Genomic DNA, 22,170 nt, shown 5'->3' with positions numbered 1-22,170 from the left:
CAGGGGAAAGGAAGAGAGCACCAACAGAAAAGATTGTCAAGCCTAACATAAGAAGAACAGCATTCAACAGAAACTCCTTCCTATTAAAAGATATATTTCTGTGATTCACAGAACTAAGAATAAATCAATAAATGAAGTGGTTGATAAAGTAATTCCCATGTCAAAAGGGACGTGTAATGCTAATCCTGTAAGTAAAGACAGTGCATTTAACGTGGGTAAGTGCACAGTAATAGAGACTGGTGTTATACAAGGGAAGCAAACAGTGTGCGTGTGCTACATGCATAGATTTATAGAGCAAACAACTCTTCGACAAATGTAGCAGTGATGTGAGCACAAAAAGTACACGTGGTTAGTAAAGCAAGGTGTCTCAACTGCAGTAAAGCCCCCACAATTAGCTAATGAACAGGCAGGAAGCTGGAAAGCATGGGACAGAAGAGAGAATAAAAACCTCCCCTAAGAAGGTAAGGCAGAACTCAGGAATACAGGAAAAAAACAGATGAAAAGATCAGACGAGAGCAGCTAAAGAATGCCTGCAAAAGCAGCCTACAAATCAAACACAGGAACAAGCTGCTGTGCTTTCTTTTTTTGCATTCTCTCTGCTTGTTAAGAGACCAGAAAGCAGAAAGATGGAATCAAGTCCTGCAGGAAATCATGCCTTTAGTAACAGAAGAAATAAATAAAGCAGAGGGGGAGAAGACTTTGCAGGCACATAGTAAAGAAATAATTCATTCATTTTGATTCTTTTCTTTCAAATTCTTTCCCCAGCTCTGCCCAGGTTACCTGTATCCTTAAAGGCAGCACTAACAGAAGCACACTTACTGCAGTCTTTCCTTGCCTGCCACCAATGGAAAGCATGCACAGTATGTTTATGCTGTCAGCAGACCTTCACAAAAAATGAGTACCGTGACCATTTGCTGAGTCTGTTACCTGACGGAAGGACTGCACAGCAAAAGACAATCAAAAGAGCAGTGCAGAGACTGCAGCTTTTAGTAGTAAGGAAAAAAATAACCAACAACACTGAGACCTTTCCCAAAAAACACAGAAGAAAATCCTTCCACCTCCAAACAACAGTGCTTTCCAAAATAAGACAAGGGCAGGAGCGTGATACATCCTGAAGCACTTTCTGAAGAGATCTCAAAGTTCCCACTCCTAGATTTATCTGTTTTATCAATTCTGCTTTGTGAAAGAGAACTTGAGGTTACTGAAAAAGCTCTTCATCTTTTGGAGACACTCAAAGTGAGGCTGCCTGACCTCTGAGCACCTGCTCTAGCTGTAGGTGTCCCTGTTTACTGTATGGGAGCTGGACCAGGTGGCCTTCTAGAGTCCCTTCTGACCCAAACGATTCTCTGATTCCGTGACATGCTCAGTGGCAAACAGTTTTCAGCAGCACCGTTAATGGCAGTACATTGCCTGTCAAGAAGAAATAAGCGTAGTGCAGTTTTACATTTACTTCCACATTATTCAACTCTGACAAACATGTTCTGAGACTGAAAAGAACCGAACACCAGCTCAGCTGAACACTCCAAACCCACTTAGGGGTAGAAAGACATGTTAATCTCGGGAGCGTTATCAATAAATACGCTGCTGAAAGTACTTCACAGTGCTTCACAGAGATAGTGCACGAGTACAGCACTCAGACCAGTATGCAGGCAGCTGTATTAACACTGCAGCTCTCCAAGATACAGAAAGATCTTACTGGCTCAAACTGCTTAAAAGCTGGGAATCCTACCGACCTTCTAGAAATAGGAAACATTAAACATGATGTAGCCTGAAAGGGCTGCCACACAGAGAGCTTCTGAAAACATAGGGAGAAGCATGGAGGAAGATGGAAGCCTTCATGGCTGTAAAGCACGAGGTAGAATGTGGGAATACAAGAAAAGCTGTTCAGAGCAGCAGCTGTGGAGCAAAATAAACAGCATGAGAACCAAGGATACCACTAGAAGAAGGGACTCACAGCTCTGATTGGATACGCACCTGCATGGACAGTTGAAAAGTGTTTTATAGAATGCAATTCCTCTCCATCCCAAGCCCTTTCCTTTGACAAGACAAGTGCTAAAGTAGAACATCAGCCAACTCAGCAACACTTTTAACTCCGGTCACGGGATACAGGTGTCACGTGTGTAAACTCTGAGAAAGCCTAAAGCAGATGGTAACTATAAACACTGTAGAGAAAGTCATTCCAGAAAGGAGTCCAACTAGTGGTTATGGGAAAATTCAATGGCAGCCCAGGAGAACCCTTCCTGCAGGCAGCAGGACAGACTCAACTGCAGGTCTACGACAAGAGCTGTCAGAAGGGTTTTCTCACTCCAAGCAGGTTTGACTCCCTGCATCAGACCTGGTTTCTTCAAGAAGAAAAACGCACTCCTAGAGTTTTATTTCCATAAATCCAGGTGATGGGAGACAACATCCATGCTTACTAACATGATCAGAATCTCACACATCAATGAAATATTCCAACAATTAAATGGAGGAAAAAGATTTGAGACAGTCAGAGTCACCCAAGACTACCATTCCTAGCATAAACATCAGACAAATCTCAACGGGGACCTCAAAGAACAAGAGATTTTCTCCCATCAACACCTGGAAAAGAACTGAGTTTAGTGTCCTACTGTCACAGCATGCAGATTTCACACAATAAAATGGTGACGTGTTATGGAGGTAGATATTACAGTAAAAGTAATGAATTCTAACAGAAAAATAAAGCAAGACTAAAGATACAGCTCCAACAATTACCATCATGAGTTAGGGAAAACTGGAGAACTACTCCAAGGATCATGAATACGTGGTTTATTTTGCAGAAGAATCAGCACGTTGAAACATACAAAAAGAATGGCTGGCATCCACTATACGGATGCACTACAAAGGAAGACAGTAGGAGAAATCACTGCAGTCAGCAGAAATAGAGTGGGCACATGAAAGTCTTGAGATGTTAACATTGCCTCACATTGTTCACACAAATAGAAGTAAGTTTAAGAGAGTTTCCCTTGTTATACCGTGTACTTACGTTTAGTTTTCTACCAATAAAAAGACAAATTACTAGAAAGCCTTAATTAACGCTCTCCAGGACTGCCACAAGGCCTTTTATTTGGCAGTGGTGGGCAGGAGACAAACAAGATTAAAAGCTTTGTCTTTGACAGAATTGAGTCTCTCCTTTCCCAGTATGCAAGCTATTTCCTGCTATACGAGCACGTCAATATAAACAGAAAATGCAACGATAATAGCAGGGACAAATTATAAACAACTCCAAGGCAGACCCTGCAGTTAAAACAACTGTCAGTCACTTCTTGTAACTGACTGCAGGAAGGGCATTCACTTTAGAAATAACAAGGAGCAACAAAACACATCTGAAATAGATGCGAGGTTCAGATGCAAGGGTACGCCTGGTATCAAACAACGTGACAACTGCTGACTATAAAATCAGAAAGCCCAGCCTAAATTATTCTTTTCAAAGTAACCATGATTCTGAAACAACTCCTCAGAAGTCTTCAGTTACTGCTGTACTACACTGATCCTGCAAGAAAACCTTGCCAATTTGATGCCAGGATCCTATCTGAAAGCTACAATGGCCGGACCTGTCATCACCGCTACTTCCAAAGGGCTGTTTCAGAGATTTGCAAAGATCTACACAGAATTGTATGTGTTCCTTTACAGGGGAAGTGGGAATAAATGCCCTTCACCAGCAAAAAGAAAGCTGAGATTTTAAGAAGCTCTGAAGCGTGTGCATGAGATTCCTGCTACCTTCAGACAAGTGTCTCACACAACACACACCACCCAACAGTCCCACATCACCTACCTATGCGACCTTGTGTAGGGAACCTGCTTTAGCAGGGGATTGGACTCAGTGGTGTCTTGAAGTCTCTTCTAAGCCTTGCAAATCTGTGATCCTTTCTTCTCTTCAAGAAACAAATCCACTAAGCTCCCATCAGATTTAATCTTCCAAAAATAAAACTTGAAGAACTAAGAACTTGCTGGATTTAAAAAGCTCACTTATCAGCTTTCTAGTTCTTCCTGATTCAAACTAAGGATTTAAACAGCTCCCCAACAGCAATTAGTCTAGCCGCAAGCTTACAGCTCGGTAATAAAGTTAGAGCAAAACTAGCCCTTCAAAACAAAAGCAAATAAAGAAACGAACACAGTGCTGCAGGTCACGCTAACTTCACATTTTATTTTCACTCTTTTGATATCACCAGATCCCAAGCTTTGCACTGGTACCTGTAACACTGATGACTTCTCAGATACTCCCATTTCTCCTCCTGAATCCTTAGTGGTGCCTCTCCTGTTCCCTGCATTCAAGGTACAGAGCACTGCTAATCTGAAACCACAGCACAGGCCTGTCCTACCTCCATTGCTTACCCTGAAGTGGAAGACAAACTTTAAACAGCCTGCTGAAGCCTTCTCGTCTCAGGCTTTTCAGTGAGAAAAGTAAAAATACAGAAGATGTGTTTGTGGGAAACACTGTCAACAGTGTCAGCACCGGTTGTAGGAGTGAATTCAGCCAACAAAATCCCACCGAGCTGCTTCTATATTAAAGATTGTCCCGAAGGTTCCTTTATTGCGCATCACAGAAATGCTCTGGGGCCAAGATGTCCAGCTGAGGGCAAGGGGCTTCATCATAAAACAATGTCAAGCATCACAAAGCTTATCATCAGACCTAAGTAATACCAACAGTGATTCTTCTTAAATGTTCAGTTAGGAGGAAGCCAAAACTGACCCTCATGTTGAGTGCAGTGTAAATTCAATGGAAGCCAGAAAACCTTTTGTTTGGGATCATAAAATCACAGAATGTCCTGGGTTCAAAAGGACCTCAAAGATCGTCCAGTTTCAATTCCCCTGCCACGGGTTGCCACCCAGACCAGACTGACCAGAGCCACATCCAGCCTGGAAACTGAGAATCTGGGATCTGAGACCATGATGAAGGCTCACAGCAGAACAACTGCTACTTGGTAACATTTTCAGCAGCAGACACTGTTACTTGACATATCACGGGCGAAAGAAGGACACAGGTCCATGACAGCACTCTTCTGGAGCCCTGTCATCCTATGGGAAGTTGTCATAAGAAATTTCAAAGGCTCTGAACGTAAACAACTGTGTTTACAGGGGGAAAAACAGAGTTTATTATCTTCTGGCAGGGGAAAAAATAGTAACTACATAATGTAAATTAACAGGAAGTAAAACAGTTGGAGGTCGAACAGAACAAGTCCGTATGTAAACTATGTGCAGTCTGCATGTCTCGGAGCTCTGCTCCGTCCAACACAGAACCACACCGCGAGAAGGCTGTTCCACCTAAGCATACCCACACGGTTAGACATTTCATGCATTCAGGTGACAGCAGCATATTTACAGCGAAAGCTGATGGTTTCGCGTCCTGTTTCCCACACAAAAGGCCAATAAATATTAAAAACCAAAACAACAAAACGGTTAAAATTAAGATTCTCGTACGTACTTCGAGCCGCTCCGAGCCCACCTCAACACGCCCCGGGAGCGCGGAAGGCCGGCAGAGAACGGGGCGCTCAGCCCGACCCCCCGCCCGCCCCACGAGGCCTCGCCCCGCCGCGCTCGCTTCCGGGAGGGGAAGGGGCAGCGGAAGGGTTCCGAGGGATCGTTACCTCTTGGGCGCTGCCTGCTCCATGCCGCCGCCGTCCCCCGGCCGCCGTCTGGGCAGCACCGGGCCGGCGCCCGCCCAACTCCTCGCAACTTTTCCTGCGCGCGCAGCTGGCCCTTTAAGCGCGGCTCGCGCCCTCACTCGGCCGCGGACGTCGCCGGCCTCTCAGGCAACCGCCGCCACTGCCGCCTACCCCGGGGCCGCCCCTTCGCGACTCTCATTGGTTAAGAGCGACTCCACGTCGAGCACTGGTTGGTCAGAGGAGGAGTCGCTCAGGGTGGCCCCACCCACGCGCCGCGAAGCGGACGGCGGCGCGCCGGCGGGAGGGAGGGACTGAGGGAAAAGATGGAGGCGGCCGTGCGAGAGGCAGAGGCGCTGAGCTTCCGGTGTGCACCGCGGCGCCGCGTCCCCCCGGGGCAGGCCGGGAGCTGTAGTCCTGCCGGGAGCTGTAGTCCTGCCGGGACACTCGAGCTTCCCGTCCCGCCGGGAAAGGCGGGGGGGCCGCGAGCGAGCCGGGCCCGGAGGCGCCGCCGTGCGAAGGGCAGCCGTCCGTCTCCCACACGCTGGCGTCATGCTCTGTCTCGAGGAGCTGGGCCTGCGGGCACGGGGCAGCCCTGCGGCGGAGGCTGCCGGCGGCTCCTTCCCGGCTCTTTCCCCCAGGCGCTTCGCCTCGCCCTCGGGGCCGCACCTCAAAGTACCGGGGAGCTCTCCTTGGAAAGGCAGCGCTTTTCCTCCGCGCGCTCGAGGCCCGCGGTTAGTCGTGGCTGCAGGACGGCAGCGCTCCCCTCAGCCGGCCCGGTGACGCGGTGCAGCTCCGTGGTGAAAGCGCTGACAGTTGGCAGGAGGCTGTTTTCGGTGCCAAAGCACACAAGTTACCGAGCGAAGCCAGAGGAAGCCGTCACGTAATTACTCAAATAGCAGCTTTTAGGCTGCTGAGTTCCGTGTGACAGTTATCTGCCGTTTCTCCACGTTACAGCTTCCCGCTTCGTGCTGTTCGTGTAGAAATGAGCGATGCTGGACTGACAGCACATCCAGGTAGTCAGCCGACTCAGCGCAAGAACAGCTAAATGTTACAGCCAGCGTCCATCTCCTCTCCTGAAAGCAGATTTATTTGCCTAACTAATGGCAGTTAGAGGTAGTAAAACACTTGGGTAAGATCCATAAACATCCAGAAATGACCACGTTCCACTTTTAAGCTGGTTTTAGATGCACAGCGGCACCCAAAACATACAAAAAATCCACACTCCACACCTAATTTGATATCCCTGATGGGGATTAGCAAGGAAATTCTGGATGAATGAAGTCCCACTCTTGTGGAAGTTGTCTACTCTGCCCGAGTCAATTCCAGACAAGTTGACTCACTGTGGTCAGACTAAATGCACAATGGCAATATTGAATGAACCTGTTGAACAAATCACACACTAACATATGACCTTTTGGTTTTCTTTCTTCTTATGAATCATGGAAAAAATGGGGTAGGACATCTTCCTTTGCACAACAGATCAACACAGAGCTCTTCAAGTATCATCCTTCAAGCCAGAGCGGCTCACCAGCAATACTGCCAGATTTCTCCATATCACAGGAAACTGTTTGTAGGAGGTGCAATAAATAAATAAAAATAAAACCCACAACCGTGAGAAGGAGCCAGCAAACACCTCAGGCACTGCGCATTACAGAGTAGTGGAGGGGAACCCTGCAATACTCCCAGCCTCCCTGTTCTAGGAATGGTGATGTGAGCCAGGTAGAAGATGCCGCATGTGGCTGTTTTCCAACTTCATTTTGGCTGACGTGATGACCAGTTATTGTTATATACACTTCACTGATTTCATTGAGCAAAGGGCAGCCTGATATCCCTGTTTGGCTGTGACACTCCTGGAGTGCAAAGGCTGTCCATCCACATCCATTAACGCAGGTCCTGAAGACAGTATAATCTGCCACTCCCCCGTTAAAACAGTTGAAAAGATCAGGGCTAAAGAAAACTAAATCTAGAATTTAGGTGTTAGCTGCCCTCATTCAGGGTGATTTAATAGCACAAAGCCCTCACCCCCAAAATACCATCAGGTAATTGAGAAAGAGGGGTACAGAGAATACTTCAGTTCTACCAATGAAGAATGGAGTCTAAAGTAACCCAAGATGTCCAAAACAGAAAAGTTAGGTAAGCCAGCATTATATCCTAGTGAGATGAGCAATGCCAAAAAATACAGACTAATTCCATGCCTTCTTCACTCACAGAAGTTTCAGTTGTGCTTTACTCAAATGCCAGAATGCTTTTTAAGTACGTTTTTGCTGAAAATAAAATGTCAATAGGAAGATAGTATATATGCCATAGAGTTCTTCAGGATCACTTCCTTAATCTCTTCTCCTTTCAAGTAGTCTTCTTATGCCTATAAGACTAGAATAAATAACATCATCTCACCTCTTCGCTGCAAGATGAATTTGGGAACCTTGTAGTGAAACATGACACTGACTTGGTATTTATTACAACGTTGTACCTTGCCACCAGCAAAGAAGGAATTTTGAAAGGGAAAACAGACTCCCTCTGTTCCTACTGCCTAATTCAGGCTTTCCAGTAAAGGGAAGTCTAGATGTTCTGGAGGCATGAATATATGATGAGGTTGCTGGTGTCTAGACAACATGGAGATGAGGAAGTTACAGGCAATCTATGGGAGTATTCCCATGATTTCTTCCAAGAGTGGAACTATATGACACTACTGAGAAAGTAGGTGAGTAAGAAAATGCTTAATATAACCCAGACTTAAAAATACAGGAGGAAAGTGAGGTTTTTCTGAAGTATTTCATTCACTTCCACAATTTACATGCATTAGGACTCCATTCTCCTTGAAACTGGTATGAACATTAATTCCATACACCAAAGAATGGATGAAGATGATATTTAGTTTTCAAGTACTAGAACTATTTTATATTAAAATGTAATTTTGTAAACAAATGAAATAGTTTATATTATAATTACTTATACTGCAATAGAATCAGGAATCTTGATGGCATTGACAAGTATTAAGTCCGTGTAATCACAAACTAAGACAGTGTCCTAGCCCTTAAATATATGACCCAACAAACTGCAAGATGTCAGTCCTGCCTCAGTTGTGCGGAATTCACTATATGTCTGAGAAGGACAAAAAGTTACCTGACAAGCTCCCATCTGAGTATCTAACAGGTATTACTAACAGTAACATTTCAATTCCAAATGTATACTTCAAAGTCATATTCACAAATATCATGCAAATAAATTCTGTATGTTATAGTAGGGACCTTATCTAGTTCCTTTGATTGCAAATAAAAGGAACGTTTGCTTCAGAAGGTATTAGATCAGGCTCATTTAACAATATGCATTTTAGCTAATAAATAGTACTCCTAGGGAAAAAAAGAAAAACACCACAGATTTAATAGTGCATGTTTTCCTACTGATTTGTCTCATAAATACCTTAGGCTCTTTAGGCAACATACCCCTATCCCTTCCTGGCATCCACAGCGCCATTCACAGCCCAGCTTCTTTCTCCACATGCTTTCTGCCCTTTCACCAGAGGTGCCCAGCAGTGCTTCCACCTGTCATTCTGCAGTGACCTTAGTCACTTTTGCGCACCAAAACTCATGGCACCTGTAGTGCCACTGATGTGTGCTCCAGCTTGAAGCTCCTTCCGAGCACTCCACATCTCCGGCTGCTCGTGCTGGCCTTACCACACAGTTATGAGGCTGGATCACAGCTCTGTGTTCAGCTTGCATCCAAAGGCTGGCAGACTGCACCACAGCTCTGTGACAATTCCTAGAGCCAAGCACAACATTCCCCCTGCTGAGGGGCAAACAGCCCTGCAAATAGGACATTTCCTCCTTCGTCCATCACCCCTGGGTTTGGTACAGATAGGAACTCAATGCATTACAGACCTCCAGCTTTCCGTTCAATGTGATTAATATGATTCCTAAATCACAAATTACTGCAAAGGGATAATAAAGGAAAAAAGGAATAATAAAGGGAAGGTTTGGCAGGCAAGCACATAGACAGAAGGAATGCAGGAGCTTTGTTTCCTTAGGAAACAGATTCATAAATTCAGTAGACAAACAGTCAACAGCAACACGTTTGCATGTCTCTCAGGGTGATTGCCTGATAGTAATCTGGTATGCTGGAAGTTAAGGAAAAGGCCTTGAATGAAATACCAGCTTGTTTATACAGATGATAAGAAAAACTGACTTCTGCCTGTTTGTTGGTTTTTTTTTCCCCCCACCTATCATGCATAATGAGTGGTAACCTTGAAGGCTTATCTAAGAATTCGTCCTATATTTTCCTAACCCTGTCAGTCATAAAATAGTTAAAAATAAAATATAAAAGAACAGCACATTCTCAAGTTTGAACTAAAAATTGCCTTTCTCTAAACAAGTTTTTTTGAAGGTTGGAAGTGAATAACTGTATTTGTTCTCTTTTCCTGAATTCCTCACAACTTAATAGCTAATTAATGCTGCATAAAAGGAGGCAAAAGGAAAGGTAGAAGATAAACAGTCAGGACACATAGGTACAGATTATGGCACCCAGATCTATTCTGTTAAAACCGGTGTGATTGACAAAGTTCCTAAGATTTGTAATAATGAAATATTAGTTGTACTGCTGCAGTTCTTCCCACTACCTATAATGTATCATATTAGCATCTGAAATATTCTTACTAGACCTGTAGACACTTGTTGATTAGGCTCGGGTTTTCCTGTTGACTGACTGTTCAGCTCACAGTCTTAGTAACAGGCTATATATAGACTTACATTTGCTATTTTTCTTAATATAGTACACTATGGTAAAAATAAACCATGGATACAGAGTCGCTATTTACAGTTAACCACAAAAGATATCCCAGAGTGTACTACAGCTGCATTGATTGTACTCATGGGATCTAAGGATTAGCATCCACTTGAAAAAGAAACTGCCTTTTGGTTTGTAGAAGAGTTACTGCTGCTGTGGTAATACTCTAAATTACTCCAGATTCCCATCATCATGAAAATGTTGATGAACATCACTGCCTCCCCCCCATAGAAACTATGATTCGTTATGGAGGCAGCAGTCTGCAGAGACACGTGCTTGGATCCTGCAGAATAAATGCCACTTAACTAGCATAGCGTGATGTCTGAATTAGGGCAGAAATTGAGATCAATAACTAAAGACTAATGAAATCATCATTACTGGATGAAACAAACGCAAGCTTCGGCTGTCTGACCATGAGCAGCTTTGTACTCAAGGCTTTCCTCACTGTGAAGGCTGCAGCCTCTGCCATCCTCCTTTATAGCTCCTGCACAGAGAGTTTGGAGAAGTCACAACAGAATTCTTCCCCAGAAGTTCAGAGAAGATCAGGATATTGTTTATTTTGGGGGTGAACGTTTTCCAAGAAGCTAACAAGGCCCATCCTTTCAGCTTTAAAGAAGGAAGATGTCCTTGCGGTTGCAGGCCTTTCACAGAAGCGCATGAAGAAAAGCATAAAAAGCACAAGTAGAAAGCAACAGGGGACAAAAAAGGGGAGCCCAATACTACTGGAAAGCACACTGTGAGTACTGAACACTACATGAGCTATGTTACAAAATGCTCACAGCTTATTCTAGTTACAGGGATTTCAGTTGCTTTGTTTATTTGTTTTTTTACAGAAAAAAACAGCTTGTTTATTTCTACAGTTCATTCCCAGCTTTATTCCAGGGCTACAGCAAATCAGGTGTTCTGTATGTGAAAGAATCACTCGTTCTTATGGCTTCACAATCACCAAATTTCTGTTTCCTACTTGTTTCCAATATTTCCCAATCAAAACGAGTCAGAAGATCGTAACTCAAGTCCAAATAAGCTATTCATGTAACATGTACAGTCACACTGAAACAAAAATATCCGAATACATTTCTAGTCTAATGCCCTACACAAACCATTCAGTGGCATAATAGCCATTTCACAACTGACTCTGAAGCGACGGGTCTGATTACAAGATAAGATGCCATGGAAATACAAGAATAATTTTAGAGCAAGAAAAAGATCAGGATTTACACTTCCATTCCCATTCTGCTCTTAAAAACAGCAGGAAGCTTTGCCCATAGCAGCCTATATACTAAAGAAGCAGCAAAGCCACAAATAATACGGTTTTGTTGGACTTGTTTTATGCAGTACGCTGATTTGAGCCTCCACTAATGAGGCTCAGTTTGTATCAGGAGGGTTTATGACAGCCTGGCTGCTAAAGATGTGGGCTTAAAATACCACTGCTGCACAGCAAGGGTACTTTATGCTAAAGACAAAACTGGAAACGACTAAGTTTACGTAGGTCAAACTATAAAAACACAGCAGAACATCAAACTGGTTGCTATCTAGACAGCTTATGATCCACATTAAATTTCAGACCTAAGTTTTTCCCATTATTCCTTCGGTAAAAAAGCAGGGAACCAATGAAACATGGGTGGAATTACTGAGTAGCCAAGAAGAGTTTGTCAACAGCCATCAGCACTGCCTATTTTCAAGCAGACTGGAATTAGCAAAAAAGCACTGTTCTTGTGGCATAATTTTCCCTGCAGAGCATAAGAAAATAGAGCAATTCCATATGCTAGGAACCTTCTAATGGAAACAGTTAATTTACCACATGAGGAATATCGCATGCATACCACTTCCACCTAAAATGAATCACTCCTTCCAGCTGAGAAAACTGAGGCCTTTTATCTTCCTCAGGGTGGAGTCCATCTCCTCCCCTAAATCCCTACAGAGCAAAGCTGCTAATCGTTTTAAGATTTGAAGACATTGCTTCTTTTGTGTTCATATATCACGTTTCAATGTCTTCTAAACAAGAGAGAGTTTAATGTTTTGTGTAACCTTGAACTGGACGATGCTCCACTTTTATTGCTTCATCCTTGAGCTCCTCTGTAGTTCCATGATCTAATTCATGACACCGGTGGCATGAAGCTGCTATTCCCTAGGCAAGGCACTTTTTACATTCCTTAAAGCTAATTTTAAAACAAATGTGCTAATTTGAATAGTAGGCAATACGGTGAAAAAAATAACAAAACCAGAAGTAAAAAGCAGAACTTTGTGTATTAGTACATATTATGTCTCCTTTCAGTGAGATTTATAGAGAGTAAATCCCTGCTTCACACAGCTCAGACAAGGCAAAATATCTCTAGGACCTGATCCAAAATCTATTAGCATCAATGACATTTTTATTTCAAATATGCTGCTTTGGAGATCAGTTCTCAAAGGAGAACCCTGTCTCATTCATTCATGGGTGTGTGAGTATAAATGCAGACTTCTCCTTGCCTGCTGTTTCCATCCTCAGCCCGATTCATCTCTCAGGAGGACAGAAGAAAGGTTAAAATCCGACGTAACCTCTTAATAATATGTCAGAAGTTCATCCAATTAGAAATGATGCAGATTGAGAAGATTAACAGCGTAGAAGCAGTCTTCTTATCATGGAATAAATGCTAAGAATTTGAAGTTTTAGACAGTGGGAAAAATTGCTGTTCAGAGTGACAGGGACGCTCACACAATACTGTGCTGGCTCCTTATGTGGTACAGTGTTTTTAGGTGAGAATGTGTGTAGGAAGATTAAAATCACGTAAGTGAATTAAAAAGGCCACCCGCAAAAATGCACAGCACTGGTTACACTTAAAGTAACAGGAACACCACATCATAAACACAAATGATTGGTTTGGTACTCTACTATTAGCATCTGTCTTGAAGTTTCAAAATGATCTTTCAAAAACACATACCTTGTTTTGATGGATGCACGACACTCAGCAGCTCTTCACTCAGTGCTCCAAAAGCAGACTTCAAAGCGGTGCTCCAAAATACACGAAACAAGGCTTTGCAAGACCACTTTTTGGCACCTGTTCTTGAAACAAGAAAGAAAAAAAAATAAGCACCCTGCAACCAAGACTCTACATTATTTTCCAGGAAATCAGTGATTTCTTTGAGCGATTATATCTACCACAGCTTTGAAATGAAAGGGCTTCTACAAATCCTGACTGGTTGAGGCCAACATGCAGGACAGGTAACAGCTAGCACAGAGGGTCACAGGAGATTTATCACTGCTTTAGTCATTCTCTGGTTCTGTTCCTACTTTTGCATGAAAGATAAAATGTTTGTGCTTAAGACAATATTTATAGCCATAAGTATTAGCCAGTTCCTCTCTGGTTTTACTGTACCAGCATGTACAAGAAATACATAAAACTACATCTATTATTGCTACTACTTTGCAAGATGTTGTATATATTGTAAAGCTGGCTCTCTAATAGAAGGCAGCTAAAGACCTCTGCACTTAAATCTGCCAAAGCTGATACAGCAATCACAAACATGTGTTGTTACACTTCTTGTGGCTCATCTCCACATGGTGCAGCTGTTGTGTTGGCTAAAGAAAATGCAAGCCCAAGGGAAACAAATTTAATTCAGCTGGGGTGACTTCCACTAAAAACAAAAGTGTTTTAAGGAGAACAGGTGTCTTACAGTAAGGGGGATTGTTTGAAGGGTTTTCCCCAAACTTGCTGCGCTTCTAGGAAGTCTGCTCTGAAGCGCTGTGCCTGCACTAATAATCTCTTGCAGTGTAATTTTTAAATAACACCTTGAAGAAAAGGCAATGGATTCCAGAAATTCTCTTTTGTTTGTTTGTCCCAGTTGCAGAACAAGACGATCAGCACAAGGCCTTGTCAGCAAGCCAAAAGCTGAAGGAGCCTCGGGGTTCCTCTGGGGGGTTTGTTGAGCCAGCTAAGGGTTGTACTGGGCAGACCCACAGCTGCTGTCACCCAGCAGCAGGCAACCCCAGAGCTGGGCCTGTTGATCTTGTCTGAAGTCACTTAACTTAAGCATCCTTCTAAATCAATTATTATTTACTCTAAAATAAAGAAACTAAACTAACGTGAAGTTTAATCTAACAAAACGGAGTTAGGTGTATGAGATCTTTTTTTTCCATAAAAATGCCTTACCTTGCACACCACAATACATCCTTCAGTTTCATTGGGCCTGGTTTCCCCTGCTCCCGCAGCTGGGAAGGCTGTGGCAGAAGCTGGCTGCCTTGGCGGTCTTTGGGCAGGTCAGGAGCAGGCACCACAGTGCCAAGGCTGCAGGATGGAGCTGAGCAGCACAGGATATGTGGAACTCTCTGTATCTGTGCTGGAAGAACCAGGCTTTAGGCAGACATCGCAGCAACCAGCAGATCTTCCTCTTCCTGGTGTCAGCCCTCTTTCCAAAATACAGGTGCTCCAGGGGTTTCTCTCATGGTGTGTAGGTGTCTTCACACTTCAGTTTCCAGCTTAGGGCCTGTTCTTTCTCTCTCCCACAAGGTCAAAATCCCTTCTCTTTGGGAAGCAGAAATCTGAGTGAGGGATTTATGCACGTAGCCCCCAGTCCTTCATTCCTGCAGAGCTGGTTCTTCTGTAAGATGTGGCTTTTGGCTCTTCCTCTCGGGTGTTACCCAAATAGAAGATATGATGGCAAACCTCTGATTTTCTTTATTATAAGGTTCATTAGCTCTTGTATCAGTTTTTCTTGCTACACATAGTGTCCTTAGAGTCTTATACAGACCTTGGGCAGTTTTTTTAGGCTCCCTCTCAAGTTTCTAAGTTGGCAACCTAGCACTCCTACTGAATTCCTCCTTTAGAATAAAATCCAAGTCTCCCCAAGGTCTCTTTACAACCTTTCTCATCAGGAATTGTTCCAAAGCCTTCAGGCCTCACTGTCTGTAGAAGGTGACAGCCACTGCCTTACCTCTATTTGCTTTGACCTAATGTCAAAGTCGGGAGAAGAAGGACCATGGAGTGGACCAGGTGTCCTCCAGAGATCCATTCCAGACTCAGACATTATGTGGCCTGGGATTTGCCACAGTGAACAGAGAAAAGTAACAGTGAACAAAATTGGAGGATGGGTTGAGATAGTTCAGGTCAGATGGAAGCCTGGGCAACCTGATTTAGCGGCTGGCAGTCCCACCCACAGCCAGAGAGTGAAACTAGATGATCTTAAAGGTCCCTTCCAACCCAAGCTGTTCTATCATTCTATGAAAGTAAGAATAAACTGTAGGATTAAAGTTGTGTTCACAGTGAAGCTGTCACTGGGACATTTCCTTTTTATGTATGTACAAGTAGCATCTTTTCCAAACACTGAAAAACAGAACTTACTATTTTTAGAGTGAGATCCGTTCAGCAGGAAAGCTGTTTGAAGTGACATCTTTATTTAAGAGTAACGTCTTGCTTTTTGTGACATTGGAGTATGTGCTTATCAGGGAAGTTTTATGTTTGAGGTTCAGGGAGAAGGTGATGGCCATCTCTTCCGAATGCTTTCAGATGACTCATTTTTGGGCTGCAGCTGGCAGTCTTCCAGCAGGAGGCCTGGCCATTAGATAAGCTTAATATTATGGTGGCCATTTGTAAAACAGATGAGAGCAGAAATAGCAAGAGGAAATGAGAAACTGAAGAGACCTGCTGGAATTCCCTTCAAATAAAGATCCAGCCTTGGAAGGTAAAAGTCTCAGATCCTTCCACTGGAAAAAAAAAAAACAACTGGTAAGTATAACTTTTTATCTGCTAAAATTACAACCACAGTCTCAAGGGAGATGAAAGCCCCAGTCAAAGAAGGACCATTGCAGGTGCCAGCCTCGGGAAACCTAGGAAGTATTGCACTTGTTTCCTTGTGTGAGGCTGTATTAAATTATCAGGTGTCACTAGATAGGATCCATTTTCTTCTGCTTTCAGGTTGTTGTATAATGATGAAGCCTGTGGCCATCCTGGCTGTGAGTTCTGTTTCATAATCCCTTCTTTGCTAGTATTGAAATACTGTCACGTGGCATGGGAGCATTGTGGCAGTAGAGGACACGACAGATGCCCTTTGGCAAGTCTTGTGGTGGCAGTTAGCATCCATCCCCCCTATCTCTGTGAAATTCCTGCTTCTGGAAGCAGTGTGGCAAAAGGGACCACACCTGCAGTTCAGTCACGTGCCATAACTTGAGCTTGCAAGCAGATATAGCTGAGGGCCATTCATTTTCTGTTCTTTTAATAGCTGACATCTCCTTTGGAAATACTGGCGTACCGTGATCTTTGGTTACCATGTTCTCACTATCAAGGTTTCACACGGAAATGGAACTGATGTGGCAGCAGTAATGAGGCTCTCTCTACAGATTCTTTCCTGGCAGAGAGAAAAATTAAGTCATCTTTCTTTTTTAATCGAATAGTCTCACCTGAGTAAATATTCCAGCAATTCCAATGTCTTAATTTTATTATCGTAGCCTGTTGCTCAAGCTGTGCTTTCTGACTTTGTGGCAATAATGGTGCTATGAGCACATTAACATTTTTCAAACTGGCATTGTATCTGGTTCCTTTTACATTTCCACACATAATCTGCATAACATTATTAAATCTTTCCTGTACATTATTTAGCCTCTGGGATCAAATGAAATCATACATAACTGGAACTCTCTGAGCTTTGACAGATGTCCTCCGGCAGATTTTTTGCAGCAGTTTAAGTTCTTACTGCTTTTGGCTATTTTCTTGGCCTTTTCCTGGAATAGGACATATCTCAGCTGCTCTGGTGGAGAACACTGATGTCTTCGCTTTTAAGGATGATAAAAGTGAGCTTTAGTTACCGCGACAGACACTGGGCCGAAATGGCTGACATACAGGCAGAGTCTTCTCCAGCAGCTCACCTGCAGGAAGAGCCACTGCGCAGACAGACAGCTGCCCTGAGCAGATGCGACAGTAGTATGGAACACTCACTCCAAGTTCTTGGGGGAATATTTATCACATCCAGCCCCTGCTTCTTTTTCCGTAGGAGAGCACGGGAAATCTGGGTTCAAGCAGTGAAGATGGCAGCCAAAATCCCTCACTTTTGCAGCTCCTTTTAAGCATATAGATCCCTGGGCAATGCCAGCTTCTCAGACTGTCTTGTTCTGTGGGGTCATGGAGTCACCACCCTATATAACACGGTACCTAGACTGCGGAGTTTATCTGTTCATCTGTGCACACGTGGAAGACTTTTTATGTGAAGGAGAGCTTTCTTCTGTCCCGTGTATTTTGTAAACAACCTCTTTACTGATGAGAACCCTGAGATTAGAGTCTCTACCTCTCCATAAATTCCGACCCTTTCTACAGATTTGGATTCAATAAAGAGTCATCCCGAACATCCCTAATTTGTGTTTTAAAACCTTGCTATAAACCATTTAATGGGGGGAAAAAGAATAAACCCCCTAACTACCATCACACTTTAATGAGCCCAGGCATTCTTTGAGCAGTTGAACATTGAAATCTGTGATTAAACTTAAGAATGTGCCACTGCCTTCAAGAAATGTACTTCAGTTTTAAGAAACCACAGCTGCAACAATAAGATGGAAATTTGACACACGCTAAGTTGAAGGTGGCAAGGATTAAAGGTATGGAATTAGGGGGGGAAAAAAAAGCCAACCTTGTGCTGTGGAACAGAGTACAGCACATAAATCAATGCCTAGCGTTGGCTGAGCCGCGTGCTGTGGAAGTATGCAGCACTGCAGCTCCGCAGTTATCAGTATTTGTCATCTCGAGTATCAGTACACATGCCAGATGCAAAAGAGGGGCCCAGAGAGAACATGGGGGATGAAGAAAAGAAAATTAATAATTTCAGTGACAATGTACACTATTTTGATGTGAAACAGAACTTCTGTAATATTTCAAGGGACTTATATATATATATATATATGTATGGGCAAAAGCTGTTGGAAGTAAGCCTATGACTTCAAAATGTCTGATTAAAAGGAATCCTGATAAGAATTGGGAAGAGAACAGCTGGAACTTTGATTGCAGTTATGTTTTCTTCTGGATGTTTACTTCTAGATCACTCTTGCAGCTGCTTTTATCTGCTCCTTAGAAGTTGTGGTAGATTTGAGGAACCATTAGCTGCTAAAGTAAACATCAGCTCCGCTCTGCTTTTATATATCTTCTTGAAACCATTGTGGGGGGAGAAAGATAACATGAGACTAATGCTGGACTTGATCAGACCTAAGTGATGCTTTGAACAGCCTTTTAGTTTTTCAGGCTCCACCTGTAATTCTGCTAGTAAATTGTTTCTATTATTGTTTACCAGGCACACATAACTGCTCTAAGAATGAAAACACTCTTTCTGAAAGACTAGAATTCCTATCTCGCCATGTTTCTGAAGGCAGACACGTTCAAGTGTGCTGCCACTATCTAAGTATAGGGATGGTCCTGAAGCCAATTCCACTGCCTTCCAGTATCTGTCGTCTATAAATATTATGCTTTGAATAAAACAGACCTGCAGTTTTGGCTTTGCTTCACTCTATTTTGTTACTGTTGTTGAAGTGTTCTTTAATAACTGTGTTTGTATTTGCTTAAGAGCTGTCTGCTTGGAGGCTGGAGATGGGTCAGGGTTACCCTGCTGAGCCACTGGTGACCTTTTGGGAGGTCTCATCTGCAGATCCCGGCAGTGTAGGCACTGCTGCTTTGGCCCCACACTGCCTCACACCAAACCCCCCACTGACGGTAACGCACCACAGAGTATTTGCCTGCCTTTCCTTCCCAGCAGAAGTTCTCACTGTGCTGCATTGGGAAGAGCTCTCTGGCCAAAGCCACGGAGACTTCTCCACATGCAGGTTCTACGTGAAATTCCTTTTGTCCAAGAATCCTTGTAGGTGGCATCAGGAGTCTTCCTGTGGGGGCTTTCTGAGATTCAGAAAATCTTTTTTCACTTATTATGGTGAACTTTGATTTCTGTCATTAGTTCCTTGAATCCCAGCTTCCCCCACATCCAGGGATGCTTACCCCAAACTGTTCCTTGTCCCAGGATCTCCGCTGCTCCCCTCCATGCAGATGCAGCCTTCCTCAACAGCTGGCACAGTTCTACCTATGTGAGCAGCCTCTAGACAAGCACAGCGGGGAGGTTCAGACGATCCTGGTTGCATTTGAACAAGCAGCAATCATCAGGACAAATGAAGTGGAAAAGGGGAATTCATACTGTACTTGGAAGTCCACAGTAAGGCTGAGGTATCTTTTTCCCTTCTCCATCCATCTGTGAAGCTCAAAATAGCAGCCTGGAGGCACTTCTGGTTCTGCTGCAGTGCAACAGCCTGGGCTTTCAGCACTTCTCTTGCAGCTAAAATGAGTTCTGCTGTTGAAATGAATGAGCTTTGTATTTTTCTTGGAAACCATTCCCAGAGGGGTGTTTGGACGAGCGATATAACCCACTAATAGGCTTCCCCAGCCTATGGAGGGTGAGCAGGTCAAACGGATGGAGCAGGCAGCGCAAACAGGGCAGAGCTGCAGCAGTCACCGGTAGCCTTTACTGGACGTACCGTGCTGCCTTGCACAGGGGGAACAGAAAACACCTTTCCACCAGATTCCATCCCCTACTTTTCCAGCCCTCAGTTACTTTTGAAGGATTTGGGAAGGAAACGAAGGAGAGTGAGCTGGATGCTGCCCTCTGAGCAAGGATCAGCCACCATGGGAGGAGAACACAAGGTTTGTGAGTAGAGGGGGGAGAAGCCCACTGCCTGCTCTCTGCTCGGGTTAACTCTGGGTTCTCCTACTCTCTGCTGTCCTCCATCCAACCCATTCCCTTCCCAGGAATTCCCTTCTCTGACTATACAACCTTTCCCCTCTGGTGCTCTTGTCCATCTCCTCAATGGCCATGGGGGGTTCAGACAGAGTTTCTCATCAGAAAATTCATCTTTTTCCCTTTCTACACAGTAGATCCAAACTACTCTACCCTGAAACCCCTCCAAGGCACACTGCAATCACATCCCCAAGCTTGGGTTGGAGCAGTGTCCTCCTGACTTCTGGGCTGCTAAATGGTGGCAATGAGACAGCCAAGGGGACACCAGCATTGAAGACAACCTTGCTTGGAGCAGTAGCTGCTCTTGTTTTTGTGGGTTTTGTTGTTGTTGTTTGTTTGTGTGTGTGTTTGTTTTAATAAACTACTGCTCATCAGACATCCTAGCAGTAATGGCCTCGATTCAGGAGATCTTTAAAGCAGTGGTAAAATGAGTGCTGAGTGTGTGATATCAGCATGCGGAGAAGGTGGGGCAATTGCTTGAGCAGCATGCTCAATAGTAGCAGTGATGAGCTCAAGCATGCATTGTAGTACTTCTCTGGATCATATCCCATAGATACATGCCCTCTTGCAGAGCTTTCAACTGCCACATTATGGCTCATTTTTCCTCAATTTCCTCGTGTTTGAGAACTTTCAGTCCCTTCTTTAGAAGACCCCAATTTTGCTCAGACATGCAGTGTTCCATCAGCAAGGTCTGTCTGGGCATCCCAGGGGTGAATATGCCCAGGAACAATTGGTGCTTATTCAGAATATCCATTATTGTGTTTTTCTTCAAATCTGATGCCACAAACAATTGAGAGAGCATGCAGGGATTAACACATGCATTGTGCACAGCTGCATGTGATGATTTGCATATGCTTGTACCGTGGTGGCAGTACTCTGAAAACCCCTGAAGTGCTCTGTATTACCCTGGTTTATAACAGCTTGCTGCAGTTTAGACACAGAGAATGCATGCTGAAAGCAGGAAACACACATGTGGAGGGTGGGTAAAGGGGATTACAGCACACAAGAGTTGAACAGAACAGCCCTGGTTTCAGAGCATCGTGCTAGCATAAACAAATCAGTGCTCAGCCCACAGCTGTATCGTTGACCATATGTATTCTGCTCACTCGAAGCTGCAAACACCCTCCTGGCTTTTGCTGTTGTTTGCTGACCTTCACCCTGCAGCCCCGTCTGTACAAACTGAGCTGTTCACTGGGCTACAAAAAGTCCTCAGAAGGATGCAGAGTTATTTGATGTAAGCAACAGAACAAGATGCACGGGCCCCATTCTCAGCTTGCCTTGGAGTTCTCATGTCCTAAGTGAGTTGCGAGGCAGGAGAACAAACGCACAGCGGCATTTCTTAAACCAATGTATGGCTTCTGTGCAGTATTCCCTTCAGATGTCCTCCCCTAACACTTGGCTCTGACGTTGCCAGCATCACGAGCCCCCCAGCCGCAGCCAGATGCCGAACTTCACCGGTGTCCAGCTCCTCATTCCCGGCAGCAAAGGGCACAGAACCGCCCGGAGCTCTGCAGTCCGTGAGGTCCCGGTAGACTCCGGGAACCCCCGGCCTGGTGCCCGTCAGGCTGCAGCCCGATGTCTCCTCAGTGTGCGGAACTGCCTCCGCGATGAATCGCGGCGATGTTGTGCGGGGTTGGGATCGGTGATGCCGAGCGGGTGCTGCGGGAGCCCGCGGAGCTCCTAAGCTCCTGTCTCTACGAGCGGTCGTGAATCCCGCTCGCCGTGAGAGGGCTGTTAAAAATAACAACAAAAATCAACCGGAATGAAGTAGGGGACGGCTGAGACACCGAAAGGCACCGGCGAAATCGGGTGGCAGATGGACGGACGGTCACTTTTTCCTTAAATAAAAAAATAAAGTAATGATAGTAATAGAGCAGCGGTCGGCTCGCAGCCCAAGAACCTGCAGGCAGCGGCCCGACTATCGGGGCAATCCCTCCCGTAAGAGCCGCAGTTCTCGGATTGTCCCGGCCCCGCCGCCCCGCTCCGCCCGCCCCGCTGCAGCCCTGAGGCAGCCCCCGGCGGCTCTGCACGGGGC

At 44.5% G+C, this 22,170-nt stretch overlaps 1 protein-coding gene and 1 long non-coding RNA gene across 2 annotated transcripts in view; both read right to left on the bottom strand.

Moving 5' to 3' along the window:
• Positions 1 to 5,792, bottom strand: part of STK3 (serine/threonine kinase 3) — a 123,352-nt gene extending 117,560 nt beyond the window's left edge. Inside the window, exon 1 of the mRNA XM_072329996.1 lies at positions 5,607 to 5,792. Coding sequence (XP_072186097.1) covers positions 5,607 to 5,629 — 23 coding nt within the window. The 5' untranslated portion in view covers positions 5,630 to 5,792. The remainder of the gene's footprint in view (positions 1 to 5,606) is intronic.
• A 1,509-nt stretch (positions 5,793 to 7,301) lies between these two features.
• Positions 7,302 to 13,858, bottom strand: LOC140248884 (uncharacterized). The gene is made up of 3 exons (XR_011902901.1): positions 13,543 to 13,858; positions 13,325 to 13,446; positions 7,302 to 7,994 (listed from the first exon to the last, which is right to left on the bottom strand). It is a non-coding gene; the product is annotated as an uncharacterized lncRNA (long non-coding RNA).
• Positions 13,859 to 22,170: the final 8,312 nt, after the last annotated feature.

This window comes from Excalfactoria chinensis, chromosome 2, assembly GCF_039878825.1.
Source record: "Excalfactoria chinensis isolate bCotChi1 chromosome 2, bCotChi1.hap2, whole genome shotgun sequence".
In the NCBI taxonomy this organism is placed as follows: Eukaryota; Metazoa; Chordata; class Aves; order Galliformes; family Phasianidae; genus Excalfactoria; species Excalfactoria chinensis.
Note: the sequence above shows the minus strand (reverse complement) of the source record. Positions and strands in the feature narration are given on the sequence as shown.